This window comes from Calypte anna, chromosome Z, assembly GCF_003957555.1.
Source record: "Calypte anna isolate BGI_N300 chromosome Z, bCalAnn1_v1.p, whole genome shotgun sequence".
Taxonomy (NCBI): domain Eukaryota; kingdom Metazoa; phylum Chordata; class Aves; order Apodiformes; family Trochilidae; genus Calypte; species Calypte anna.
This window is the reverse complement of record NC_044274.1, coordinates 58062556-58077079: the sequence shown is the minus strand read 5'-3', so window position 1 is coordinate 58077079 and position 14524 is coordinate 58062556. Positions and strand designations below refer to the sequence as shown.

The 14524-nt window shown below is 36.4% G+C and overlaps 1 protein-coding gene across 1 annotated transcript in view; it reads left to right on the top strand.

The window, feature by feature from the left end:
- The window catches only part of DMXL1 (Dmx like 1), an 87796-nt gene that overhangs the window by 53874 nt on the left and 19398 nt on the right, over positions 1–14524 (top strand). The window contains exons 28-33 of the mRNA XM_030466930.1: positions 709–957; positions 1236–1349; positions 7496–7659; positions 8609–8751; positions 9088–9173; positions 13353–13554. Coding sequence (XP_030322790.1) covers positions 709–957; positions 1236–1349; positions 7496–7659; positions 8609–8751; positions 9088–9173; positions 13353–13554 — 958 coding nt within the window. The remainder of the gene's footprint in view (positions 1–708; positions 958–1235; positions 1350–7495; positions 7660–8608; positions 8752–9087; positions 9174–13352; positions 13555–14524) is intronic.

Sequence of the window (14524 nt, the reverse complement as noted above, 5' to 3'; positions counted from 1 at the left end):
TTTTTCTGGGAGCATAAAAACACTTTAAGATGTTTAGTACTTAGGTGAAGGAACACTTGTCAGACAATGCAGTTGATACCATGGTTTTTGGTTGGTTTTGCCACTGTGAAGTGAGAATACAGCATTTCAATTTACAGTGTTATGCTGGAGTTAAAAACCTTACTGCCAGAAGAGACACTTAAGGAAGGCCAATGAGAAGATTTGTAATTTGATTTTAACTGTAAGATTTGGATGCTATGTATTGAATATACTGTGTGGTACTGGAGTAAACACAGAACTAACCATTTGCTAAAAGAATTGAGGTAGAAAAGAGAGCTTGAGATATGAATGCAAGAAAAATTAATATAAATACTTTAAATGAATGTTGTATTATAATTTCAGTAGCAGGGAGCTGAATTAAAACTGCCGGTGTTTTGTGTAAGATATATTCCCAAATTTGAGTGCTTTTTCCGTCTTGTTCTTGAAAAGTTGCTGTGTATTTCTTTAACTGTTAGTCCAAAACATGAAGCTGAAAAGCTATAATGAACTGGTAAAAATAAGTAGCATGACAGTTTCCCGTAGAATTTTCAGTTTCCTCCAAAACCTAGATTTTTTTTCTACACTAGAAGATACTAAATAATGTAGATTGCCAGTCAAAATACCAGTGATAATCCAGAGTATGCCCTCACACCTCTGAAAATATTTATTTTTTAATTTATTTATAAACAGGAATAACAGCTCTAATACGTCTCTTGAATTCTGCTGGTGAGGAAGCACAGCCAGGTCTCACAGTTTTGCTTTGTGAAATTCTAACTGCAGTCTATTTGAGCCTGTTTATCCATGGTCTAGCAACACATTCTAGTAATGAGTTGTATAGAATTATGGCTCATCCACTTAACAACAAAATGTGGTCTGCTGTCTTTGGAGGAGGAGCACATACACCAGCCACAGGACAACAGCAGTTAAAGGCAAAAACTGGTAAGCTCTATTGCTTTACTTATAATATGTCTTCTCAGGGTTTTTTTAAGAAAATGGTGTGACTTCTGAAAGCTTAAGAGTAATTGCTTTAACAGAGATGATTGCTATTGAAGTAAGATTTTCAAGAGGCACAACTGCTGTAATGTGAGGGGTTTAAGTTAATTTTAAGATAATATTTCCAGTACTATTACAGCCTAGTTTTTAATGTGTTCCAAGTTCTCTTAAAACAGGAATATATTCCCATTTTACAAATACAGTATGTTTTCTTTCTTTGGCAGGTAGGCACTTCCCAATGCCTAGCCCACATCAGGTAGTAGTATTCTCCATGGAATGCGTGGGGTTTTCCAAATCCCTTACTGCCTTCAGTTCTCATAGTCCTACCAAATCTTCAGGCAAGATGCTAGATTTAGTACTAGGCCTCTACATGCAGTTTGCAATGTGTGATTTTTTTTTTTTTTTTTTTTTTTGCATATGTAGAAAGACAGAAAAACTTCTGTTTGCAAGCCATGACATTAAAATTCAAAGCAAAGTTTTGTAACTAAAGCAGCAGTTGAATTGGGCCTTTTTTAAAAAAAGAAAATTAGAAATACTATTGCTTTCTTACTACACTTCATTTGAAGTCAATATTAAATATAAACTGACTTTGACCATGGTTTGAAAGAATCAGAAGTGTTTCAGATCTTTGGGCAGCTGCTTGTTTGGCTTTTTGAATATAAGCATTACTATGCATGTGGATTTCTAAATGTTCATTCTAAACATTACAAAGAAACGGTGTCTTGATACTTAGTTTTGATGGACTGATATCCCTTTGGAAAAGCAACCAAACTCCAAATTTTAAATTCAGATTATTATGAATTATGCTGAGGTCCAAAATGAATTCTGTAATGCTTTCTTTTTGGTACAATTTTGTGCTTTGTTATTCAGTTGGATTTTTTAAAAATCAAGAGCAAAAACCCTAGAGATTATATTTTAGTTTTTAAAAATAAAATCTTGTAAAGAAGAACTTAAATCACAGCAAGTTACTATATCACATCTGAATATGTGTGTGTGTATATATATATATATATGAAAAACTAACTTAAACTATATAATTTTTATTATTACTCCAGTTACATGCATGTAACGTTTTAAAATGTATTACCTTGCATTTAAGGAAAATGTAGGTCGTTTAAATACAGACTTTTTATTACATTTAGAAAAGTATTTTCAGAGTAGAGATCTTTTGATAAAGTATATTCTTATTGTAGATCTGATCACTTATATCTGAATTGAACAAATGTCTATTATCACTAAGGTAAATATATTTGCTATATCAACATTAGTGGAAGGTATACCTGGCTTTTCTTTGCAAGTCTAGGTTTTCTAGGTATTGGTAACTGTATACTGAGGTGTGTTAATGCTGCTGCTACGACTCTTTCAAAATTATACCATAACTGTTTTTATATAGAAATGTATTCTGCAATGTATATTAAATGCTTATCCACTCCATGTTTTCCTTAAAAATTATGCTGGGTGTCAAATCGCAGAATTAGTAAACTGTTGCTGGAAGAATGAAGAAGGTGATAACAAAAATTTAGGGGAAGAAGTGATCTTTTAAAATACTAATTTGTAGAGGTAATCAAACACTGGAGAAAGGGCCTAGATGTGTTGTGGAGTCTCCATCTTTGGAGTTACTTGAAACTTGAACAAACTAGGTTATTACCTAGGCTATTCCTGTTCTGAGGGAGGGGGTTGGGCCAGATACCTTCCAAGCTATGTAATTATAGGAGTCTGTAGGTCTATTTGATTTCAGTTTGTGCTTATCTAAAGCAAATTTCTGGGAAGGATTTTTGAACATATGCCTTTCTCTGTCACTTGAAATTAAAGAAGAGGGAAAAAAAAAAAAAAAAAAAGAGGAATCAGATTACTAAATCAGCTATATTTTTGCCCTTACATTTATCTTTTGCTTATTCTTATTAATTTTGTTTTAATAGTAAGAAATCCATAATATAATTTCCTGTTGTCAACTACTACATGCTTCAGGAGTAAATTAAATACAAAACTGCTTGTGCCCTTCTAGAAAAATACTGCCATTACAGATTTTCTAAATATCTGACTCTTATAGAGGACATCTAAGCAGAAGAGTAATTTAATTTTTGGACAAGTTTTGCATAGGCAATCGTAAAGCAAAAAGAAACCCTTAGAATTCTTGCATCTGTGTGCTTGCTCTGTATCTACTGTGAAGTAGGTGTCATCCAGACTCTAAAGCAAAGCAATGACAACAAAAATTGAACTTTCATTAGTAGTGCTTCAGACTAGATGTTACAGTTCCATCTCAATTTCACCAGCAAATCAGAAACATCAGTCAGAAGTCTTCATAGTTAGACTATCTCCAGGAATGGCTTAATCTCAGAAGAGCTAAAAGGATACAGAATCTTCAAGTATTAAAGGCTACATGCTCATGTAAGAAGCTACAACAGCCATGCCAAACTGCTTCTTTCTAGAGCAGAATTTCCTGCGTTATAGTTAGTGATGGAAACTGATACCAAAGTGAGAATAATTGCCTTCAATTTAATCTGTCTCCCAGAGACTACAGTGTTGGGTTTTTCTTAAAATACTTGAGAGTACTGAGTAGTTCATTATTTGCATGGCCTTTCTATTGTATATTAAAGCCTTCATCTCCTCATTATTACTGTCTTATTCTTGTTTATGTCAGCCATTGAAGTAGATTAGAAGTCTTGACAGGAAGTGTTCGCACTGAATGATGGAGTAATTTTGGCTCAGTAGAAGCCTTAGATGCTCAGAACAGGAAATGTCAACAGAGTTTGTCACAAAGTATTTTGTTGTGTTTAACTTTTGACAGGTTTCCATTCCCCATGTATTGAAGTGATCAGAATGTATATGTCTTCAGAAACATCTGAGAGTGTAGTATATACTTCCTTTGAGCCTCTTAGTGAATCACTATTACAAAATGGTACATAAATACACCAAGGAATTTATGGTCTTGTGTATTTATAGTAATTAAGCTGCAGCTTACAGAACTTGGTTGCAATTGGTACTTTTGAATGTTAATTCATTAAATTGATTACCTTGGCCATGTGAGTTGTTGCCCATGAGTAAGCATAATATCACATAAAAATCTTCAGGATTTGTAACCATGGAAAGTGAACATTTTTTTCAGGTTTGAAATAAAAATGTCCAACGGTGCAAGCTTTCACTGGGCTGCTATTCTGGTTGGCTTTCACAGCTTCCTAAAGAATTTAAAAAATCTGTGCAGAGGTTTTATACTTCTGAAATTATTTAAGATGCGACTCAATCAGTATTTCTTTGTCATGTTTCTGTCATTCCACTGTATTCAGGGTTCAGCAGTGCTGGTACTTTTTATGCCTGCAATCAAGAATGATGCTTATGTAAGAAAAGTACTTCATAATTTAACCTCTCTTAATAAGGACTTCCATTTTTCATAGGGTGTTGGCTATTGATGCATCATGCCTGCTCACAGTTTACAATAAAGCACAGTAACTTTGATTAGTATTTTCCAATTTTTTTTTTTGGAAATGGTAACAGATTTGTCTTCTAGCTCTTCCTGGGAAAGTGTAAGGAAGATGATGTGAGCAAGATGTTTTTTAAATATCATTCCTTCTTTTAGATCTTGGCAGAAATAGAAACATATAAATGAAATGAATGAAAAAACAAGCAAAATTTTAAGTAGAAATAAGAGCAATTTGAAATTGTATATAATTGGCTAACTTAAGTTCCAAATTACAAAGTCAGATTTCAATGAATGAATTTGTTAATTTATTTAAAGGTGTATAGGAGAAAAAAATTGCTGTTAATAGTATGTTTTTCAAACCACTTAAATGGTTGTACTTTGATTTGACTTAAATATTGAATTTTTTCCAATGGCAGTATTCTTAAAATACAAAGAACAATCCAGCAGAACAGAAAAAATAGTGTTTTAAAATAAAGCGTTTGTTTTTTGATTTCTGCTTAGAACAACTTCCAAGTATATACTTGCTTATTTCTGTGTCATGCAACTGTTGCTCCTTACTTCATGCCCAGTGAATTTTTTTTAAGCAATTGCTAAAATTTCATAGTGATGCATGTGCATGCTCTTTCTTAACTGATGAGCTTTAAATAAGTAAATGAAAATTTGTTATACTACAGCTATTATATTGTGACTTTTAGTACAGGTAAGTAGATTGCAACTAATATTCCTGAGTGGGGGGGAAAAAAAAGTACAGTAGTGCAACACAAACCTAGTGTCCCAGCTTCAAGATGAAAGATGAGATGTTGTCTTCAGCTTTGACTAGATTCTATTGAAAAAATATTCTTCAGTTCAGCTGCTTGTAGTGGCAATGGTCACCTTTACACATGGTGAGAAATGGTTCTGAAAATCCTTTGAAAAACATGAGGGTTTTTGTCTCAAAAATGACCAAAATGATAAAAAAATTTCATCAGAGAATTTGCCTGTTTGAGAGAAAAAAAATTAAAAATCATAGTTGTGAGGGATGTAACACTTGAAAGATTTTTGTTTCTTTAAGAGAATTTGAATCTTAGCTTCCTTGGGGTTTACAGTAACCTCAGTTTGCATTACAAACATGTAAGTCTTATATGTCTAATATAAGTTCTTAAATGAGCACTGGGTTTTTTTGTGCAATGTCAGACCTTCTGTTTTCAAGTGATTAGAGTACCCATAAGAGTTTTGAAGGAAATATTCTTTCAAACATCTATCAAGACTCAAAATTCTCCTTTCCATAAACCCTGTAAACAACAACAACAAAAAAGGAAACACATATTTGTAGTAGCTCACCCCAGACATGTAGGGATGCTGGCCCTTTTTCTTGTCTTGCTAGCATTATTAACAAGACAATTTGACAAGATTCAGTGGAAATTAGTTTTGTGGGCCTTTGGTAGCAGAAGAGAATAAGGAAAGTTAAAACCGTAGAGTGCCCATTTACATGTGTGATGTTCATATTAGTTCTTCCTACGGGCCCAGCATTAAACATACTTAACTAAGCAAGAAACAACTTGAAAGATTTTCTGTACCCCAACTGGATTTTTTTGGTTGTTTTTGTTTGGTTGGTTTGTTGTTGTTTTGTTTTTTGTTTAGGCTTCAAAAAAAGTAAGTGAGCTGTCATGAAGCATTAATGTATTCTGTGGTATCTTTTGGTGGTGTCATAATTTTCAAGCCAAGGGAGATTTTCATAGAATCATAAAATTAGCCGGGTTGGAAGGGACCTCAGAGATCATCTAGTCCAACCCTTTTGAAATGTTTAAAAAAAGAATAAACGTTCGCTACTTGGTTAAATAGGTATTGAAAGTTTTGGAGACATCAAAAGGCAGTTCAAAAAAATTTCAAAAATATCTTCTCCCTTTTAATCTTCATGTTTTAGCTTTATTATTTTATATACGTCTTGAACCCATTCACTTGTTTCGCTATAGAAACTAATCTCATGCATTACATGTATCTACTTGAAAATAAATTTTATAGTCAAGTAGGAAATGGATTCAAGTCCATTTTGCCTGTAATAGAAGGGAAATGAAGGCCACATTTGCATTACAGCAAATCTGCAAATGCAGTTCCCTTTCTCCCTTGTCCCTTCCACTTCAGAAGTGTTTTGGAGAGCTAGAACACTAACTTACATCTCAAAGACAGTGACAATTCAACTGACAATGTTCCTCCTTTACCTGACAGGCTGTACTGGAATAGTTTATCTACCAAGAACCAGCATCTGAAATGAGGCTTTTTTTTTTTTCTTCTGTGATATAACCACACTAGGATGTATCTGATAGCTTGGATAATCTGTTTTCTTGAGTACTGTAATTATCAAGAACATAATTCAAACAAGTCTCCTATAGACTCTTCTTATTCTGAAAGAAGTCAGTGTTGGAGGATATGAGGGGATTCCTCAACTCCTAGGATTTAAAATTACAAAGTATTACAAACAATTAATTAATATAAATAATTCTTCCCTGCTTAAAGCATATATTGGATTGTATTAGTTAAAGTGGGGCCTTTTGTGTTTGCTGGAGAAATACATTGCCAGCATGTATGGTTTTAAGAGAATTGTACCATTTAGAAAAAAGTACTGACCTCCTTGGAAGGAGACACAGAGAGAGTAGGAGTGGTAAGGTTAGACATTTTCACTTACATATTCTGAAAGACAAGACACTCTGCTTATCTTCAAAAGAAAACATAGTATGCAGTAGTGCTTCTTAAAGTAATTTAGTTTCATGGTATTGATACTTGAGCAAGAGTATTTGCACTTTTTCTTGTAGGAAGAAAGCTTCTAATGCAGTTAGAATGCCATTCTTTACTATTCTATATTTTTGCTGAGGGAGTGCGGTCCCTTGTGTGTTTCTATATACTAGTTTTGAGTATTTGAGGACTAACATTCCCTCTGGTTGTTTGCTAAAGAAATCTTAAGACAAAATTCTGAAAACTTGTCATGAGCAAGATTTTAACTCTGTTGGAAATCTTTTTTTAAAGCATTGGAGAGGTGGAGCAGATGATTTAAAGCAACATTTACATTAACTGTATTTTCTTCCTCTGCAGATGATGGAGAGAAACAGCAAAAACATTACAGGCTTTCATCACAAACCTCTCCAAAAGAGAGTTCTCAGTTGCCGGTGTTGCCATTGGTAGACCAAGAATCTCCATCTTACAAAGAAAGATTTATTCCTCCTGAGCTTAGCATATGGGATTATTTCATTGCAAAGGTAATTTTTGTCACTGTATAACAGTTAAATATCTTCTAAAATTTCTGGATGGTAGTTTTTCTCTTGTTAGTCTTTATTCTAGCTATTGATTTAGACATGTCATAGAAGCACCCTGATTTTATTCCTCATATTTAACTTTTTCTAAAACATTGGCTCTGAGTATTTTTGAAACAGCTTTCCTAAACTGTTGCTATGAATTTTTTTTAATGTTGCTTTTTACAGTTACAGAATACAAATGTATCAGTCATGGATCATCAATTTAGACAAACAAGGAAGTGTGAGAAAGTTTATCATCTGTTTTAAATGGGTGAAGATGTATGATTACTTGAAATAAATTTATATTGCCTTCTGTCATGTCTGCAGTGGCAGATCTTTTTTTGTAGAAACCTAAATAATTGTGTGGTGTTTTATGGGACATTGCTATATCAAGTATTAGCCATATCAGTAAAATAAATATAAAACTCATATTTTAGGAGCAAGGAGAGAGAAAAATGCAAATACTGAATAATGTAGAGTAGCACTGATGATGGACTTTCCAGAAATATTGAACTCTGTAGGCAGGGTTAGCAGTCCTCTGACCTCTTGGAAGAACTAGATTAAAAATACACTGGTGCTTTGGCTTCTCTCTGACACACAAGCTTGTGTGTCCTGTGTGAGGTCTGATAGATCTGACATGAAAGTAAAGCAAAATAAGAATTGGAAAGCTTATTATTTTCCTTTCAGCATTAGAATTTTGAGTAATGTCAGAGATAGTTAAGTTGTTAAAGTATGTGTGCTCAGACAGTTAACCATTTACATGAGGTACAAACTCCAAAAAGTAATAAATAAAGATAATGTGACTGCTTTTTTAATAAAAAGCATTAAATATTATAATTGTGTGTTTATAAAAAATAATTAAAACTAGATGCTGGCTAGTAGATACTCAAGGAACATTTGTTTATGTTTTTAGCCTTTTCTTCCATCACAAAGTAGAGTGGAATATGATTCAGAAGAGAGTCTGGAAAGTGGTGAAGATGATAATGATGATGTTGATGATGATGTGTTTGCACCAAACTCGCACAATCAAGAGCATTCTAACTCAAATTCATACAGGTCAGTAGCTCCTCAGAATGCAAGATGATCTGTTATGGCTAGACCTGAGTTTTTAGCATTTAAACTTTTCATATAATGCACTGGTTTCTTGTCATTTCATGGCAGTGCATTATTTAGATAGCAGATAGTTTTTCACAATGATTCCCTTACTTGTTTTATTAACACGTGATAAAATGACTTTTGAATTCAAAGTATCCATAATAGTCTAAGATACTGTTTAGTAGTTTTCAGCTGTTTATATTGAGGATTTAAAGCTCTGAATCTAAATCCTAATACTGAATAAGTTAGAAATTGATTTTCCTATTAGTAAATGACTTACTAGTGCTTTCTTGTTAGTTGGTCACTGATGAGATTGGCAATGGTTCAGCTGGTACTTCACAATTTGAAGATTTTCTACCCTTTGGCTGGACATGATCTTTCAGGTAATAAGCAGCAGAGTTGTCTTTTCATACTTAATAACCACAGTTAAAATCAGTAATGTATTGAGTAATATTGTGTAGTTTTATATTCAGTGCAAAAATTCTTAATTTCTATGGTCTGGGAATAATTGCTCTGATTCTGTTTATCATCCTGGTACATTTATGAAATAATATTGAGAGTGGTGGGTAAGAAGGAATGTGCAGCCATTAACAAATATCTGTATACTTCATTTTTTCTTTGCCTTTGGTCATACAAGATGTATTTCTTTGTGTATTTTTTTTGCTTTCAAGATACATCATTCCTACAACTTGTTTCATAGAATCATGAAATGATTCTTATTGGAAGGCTCTTTAAAGATCATCTAGTCCAGCCCCCTTGCTGTAGGCAAAGACATCTTTTACTAGACCTTGTTGCTCAAAGCCTTATTCAACCTGACCTTGTACACTTCCAGGGAGGGGCAGCATCCACAGCTTCTTTGTCAAGCTAATCCAGTGTTACACTGTCCTCATGAAAAATGTCTTCATTATTTGTAGCCTAAATCTACTCTCTTTTTAGTTTAAAACCATTATGTTTTTTCTCCTGTCACTTCAGGACTTGATAAAGTGTCTTCCTCCATCTTTCTTGTAAGTCACAGACTCATAGAATGGTTTGAGTTGTAAGGGACTTTAATGATCCTCTAGTTCCAACCTCCCTGAATGGGCAGGGACCTCTCCCACTAGACCAGGTTGCTCAAAACCCTATTTAACCTGGCCCTGAACACTTCCAGGGTGTAGCCTGGAAGGGACAAGCCAAGGGGCAGCCACAACTTCCCTTAATAACCTGTTCCAGTGTTTCACCACCCTCATGGGAAAGAGTTACTTTTAAGGTTTCATCTAAATCTGCACTCTTCCAGTGTAAAGCCATTACCCATTGTCTTATGACTACATACCTTTGTAAAAAGTCCCTCCACAGCATTCCTGTAGGCCCACTTCTGGTACTGGACCTTCTGCTGCTAGAAGGTTTCCATGCAACCCACTCCTCTCCAGGGTGAACAACCCCAACTCTCAGCAGGTCTTCATAGTAGAGGTTGTCCAGCTCTCTTACCATCTTTGCAGCCTTCCTCTGGATTCACTCCAGCAGCTCCATATCCTTATTATGTTGGATACTCCAGAGATGGACACAGTAGTCCAGGATATGGTCTCAGGAGCAGAATACAGAGGGAGAATTGCCTCCATCAACCTACTGGTCACACTTCTGATGAAGCCCCGGGTGTGGTTGGCTTTCTGGGCTGCAAGTACACATTGCTGGCTCGTGTAGAGCTTCTCACCAACCAATACCCCAAAGTCCTTCTCCTTAGGGCACTTCTCAATCCATTCTCAGCCCAGCCTATAATTGTGTTTTGGATTGCACTGACCCATGTGCAGGACTTTGCACTTGGCCTTGCTGAACTGCATGAGGTTGGTGTGGGACTACCTCTGAAGTCTGTTAATGGATGCCATCCTTTCCTTCCAGCATGTTGACCACACCATACAGATTGGTGCTGCTGGCAAAGTTGGTGAGGGTGCACTAAATCTTGTTGTCCGTGTTGCTGACAAGGATGATGAACAGCACTGTTCCAAGTACCAGCCCTTGATGAATGCCTCTCATCACTGGTCTCTACTTGGACATAGAGCCACTGACCACAACTCTGAGTGTGACCCTGCAGCCACAGAGTTGTCTGTCAAGTCTGTATCTCTCCAATTTAGAGACCAGGGTGTTGTGGGATAGTGTCAAACACTGATAGATCATCAAGTACATGATGCCAGTTGCTCTCTCCTTGTCCACCAACACTGTGACCCTATTGTAAAAGGTCACCAAATTTGTCAGACACAATTTGCCATTGGTGAAGCCGTGTTGGCTGTCACCAGTCACTTCCTTGTTTTCCATATGTCTTAGCATTGTTTCCAGGAGGATCTGCTCCAGGACCTTGTTGGGCTCAGAACTTTGACTGACGAGCTTGTAGTTCCCCAGTGTCTTTTTTTTTCTCTTTTTGAACATGGGGAGTTGTTTCCCCTTCCCCAGTCAGTGAGAACTTCACCAGGCTGCCATGACTAATCAAATATGATTGAAAGTGGCTTTGAAACTTCATCAGCCAGCTTCCTCAGGACTTACAAATGGGTTTCATGAGGGCCCATGCACTTGTGCACTTTAAGGTTCCTGAGATGGTTTTGAACCTGTTCTCTCCCACAGTGGGTGTTTTTTTTTTTCCAGTCTCTTTGCCTTTTGCAACGGGTGGTGTGACGAGAGCCCTTGCCGGTGAAGACTGAGAGAAAAGTACCATAGCCTTCTTCATACCCCATGTGACCAGGTCTTTTAAGTTGGGTCCCCATTGAAGCTCTTTTACTGCCTAGGATTACATTCTACAGAACTTCAGGTGTTCTCCTGTTGACCTGTGAATCCTTTTTCAGGTCCAGGACATCTGTTACCGGCACCAGCCTCAAAGTGGTGGCTGTGGGATGGACTGAGAATCCCTTTCCCCAGCAAATGCAGTTTAAAACCTCCATTACTAAATTGGCAAGTCAATGGCCCCCTTCATTGACAAATGGACCCTGTCACCCCTAGGAGACCAGATTTCTCAAAGCAAGTCACATGATATGAGTAGCCAAAGCCTTGACTGTGACACCACTCCTTTAACCATATATTGATTTTCCCAATTAGATTGGCCCTTTTAAATAGTGTCTCTTTCACCAGGAAGGCTGATGAAAGACTGCCTTTACTCTAGAATCCTTCACAGGTACTCACAGGGCTCTGTAATCCTTCGTGATAGTCTTCAGATTGTTTCTTACTTTACCACTGGTGTCCATGTGAAACAGCAGCAGCAGCAAATAGAGGGACATACAAATTTTGATAGTCTCTTGGTGGCATCCTTGCTATGAGCCCCCTGTAGGCAGCATACTTGTCTAGACAGTGGGTCAAATTAGCTTAATTACATTAAATCCCCTTTAAGTACTGAAAGGATACAGTACAGGGTCTCCAGTGTTCCTCTTCTTCAGGTTGAACAACCCTAAGTCTCTCAGCCTTTCTTCATAGGAAAGGTGGGTGTTTCATTGCTCTGACTGTTTCTGTGATGCTCTTCTGGATCCGCTTCAGCAGGTGTGTCTTTGTTTTACTGGGAGCACCAGTACCCTAGTGGTACTCTAGCTGGGGCCTTTTGAGAACAGACTAGAAGGAGTTAATCACCTCTCTCACCCTGCTGGCCACACTTCTTTTTGTGCACCCCAGGATGCAATTATTGGCTTTCTGGGCTGCATGTGCACATTGCCAGCTCATGTCCAATTTTACAACCACCACAACCCCCAGGTCCTCCTCTGCAGGGCTGTTCTCAATCCATTTGTCACTCAGTCTCTATTGATACTGGTGATTACCTTGATCTAGATGCAGGACTTTGTTCTTTGGCCCACTTCTCAAGCTTGTCCAGGTCCATTTGGATGGCCTTCCTTCTCTAGCTGCACTACTGAGCTTGGTGTTGTCTGCAAACTTGCTGAAGATGCACTTGCTACCACTTTCTGTGTCATTAGCAAAGATACTGTACAGTACTTATCCAAGTACAAAACCCTGGGGGACACCACTTACTACTGATGTCCATTTGGATATTGAACCTTTTGACTCCAACTACTTGGGTGCAGTGATTTATCCAATTTCTTACCAATCAAATAGTCATTATCAATATCATTAACAGTCAACTATCAATGTCCATAATCAAACCTGTGTTGCTCCAATTCAGCAGTAAGGATGTTGTGTGGGACTGTGTCAAAGGCTTTACAGATGAAAAAGTAGATGACAGTGGCTGATCTTCCCTTGCCCACTTGGGCAGCTAAGCTGTTAGAGAATGCCACTAGATTAATCGGGCACAGTTTGCCCTTTGTGGAGCCATGCTGGCTTTCCTTCATCATCTGCTTATCATCCATATTCTCTGACATTGCTTCCAGGAGATTCTATTCCTTGATACTTAGTTTCTGTCAGTGTTGGAGAAGCCTCTTCCTGTCTTTAGCAAGAGTGGCACAAAGCAGTTCATAATTTTATAGTTGCAAATATAAAATATAGGTTTGAATAAAGCTTATTTGAAGCTATTTGAAATACACTTTAGCCTTCTGCTGTGGAACTATCTTTGTCAAGATTATAATGGAGAAGGAAGTTTTTTTATTGTTTACTTGTCTTTGTAGAGCTTCCAGTTAGCTCCCCGATATGCCATGCAGTTTTGAAAACACTACAGCGCTGGGAACAAGTTCTTTTCCGACGTCTTGAGCTGTATGGGGGTCCACCTCAACATTATATTTCAGTTCATGCCTCTGAAGATGCCCTAGCTGCTGGTCCTGCATTGCTTCGCCATAAAGCTTTACTTGAACCTACAAACACTCCATTCAGGTGAATCTAATTTCTGTAAACAGTGACTATAGTATCTTTAATATACATCAAGCAAGATGTTGTTGGTGTACGTGATAGACCAAAATGTCAGTAACTATATAAAGCCATTTTCTATATATACTCCAATTCACTGTGAAATTGTGGATACACATCAAAATTAATCCATCTGGTCCAAAGCAAGATAAGGAAAACCAATAGAAATGTTCTAAGTTTTTCAACTTCTTTTATTACAGCTTAGTATAACAATTTTGAATGTTTTTGTGGAAAAACTGTGGGTTTAGATTAAAAGAATCACAGTTTACCCTGAGAGATAATTAAAGGTGAATGACTTAAACAACTGCCCCACCTTTGGAGGGAATGAAGTTACATGATGATCAGTATCTTTTCCTAAAACCAGAGAAGAAATGTTTATTATTTATAGTAGTTGTGGCTCCACATAATTGCATATTCAATCAGAAAAGTGTGCTCAGTTTCTTAAAAGGTCACTTTTTAAACAGTTTTCTGCCTATCAGCAGAAGATGTCTTTTTGTTGTGAAATATCTCACACTTATTATACTTAGTTTTAGTTACTTGAGTTGATTAAAAATACACAACATGTATCTGTTGCCTGGTGTTATTTTTTAATTAGGATTTGTGGGTTTTGCTATGCCATAAACACCTACGTTTTAATTTATAAATTTTAGTTGAGCATACTATTTCTAGGGACAATCATAATCATTTGAAGTCTGATCTGATTATAGAATCCTTAAAATTTTATTTCTGAAAACTCATGGTTGTTTCAGAGATGCTACACAGATGATGATGTGTTTCTAGCAGGAAGTGTTGGTCGTTCATTGTCTATGTGAAAGAAGCACTGATTAGCAGTAAGCAGAAATTATCCATGTTGTGAAGAATGATGGAGGCTAATAAATAATTTGTGTGATAACCTTATTTTTGTGTAATCTCAGAGATTTTTCACACTTGTCCCAAG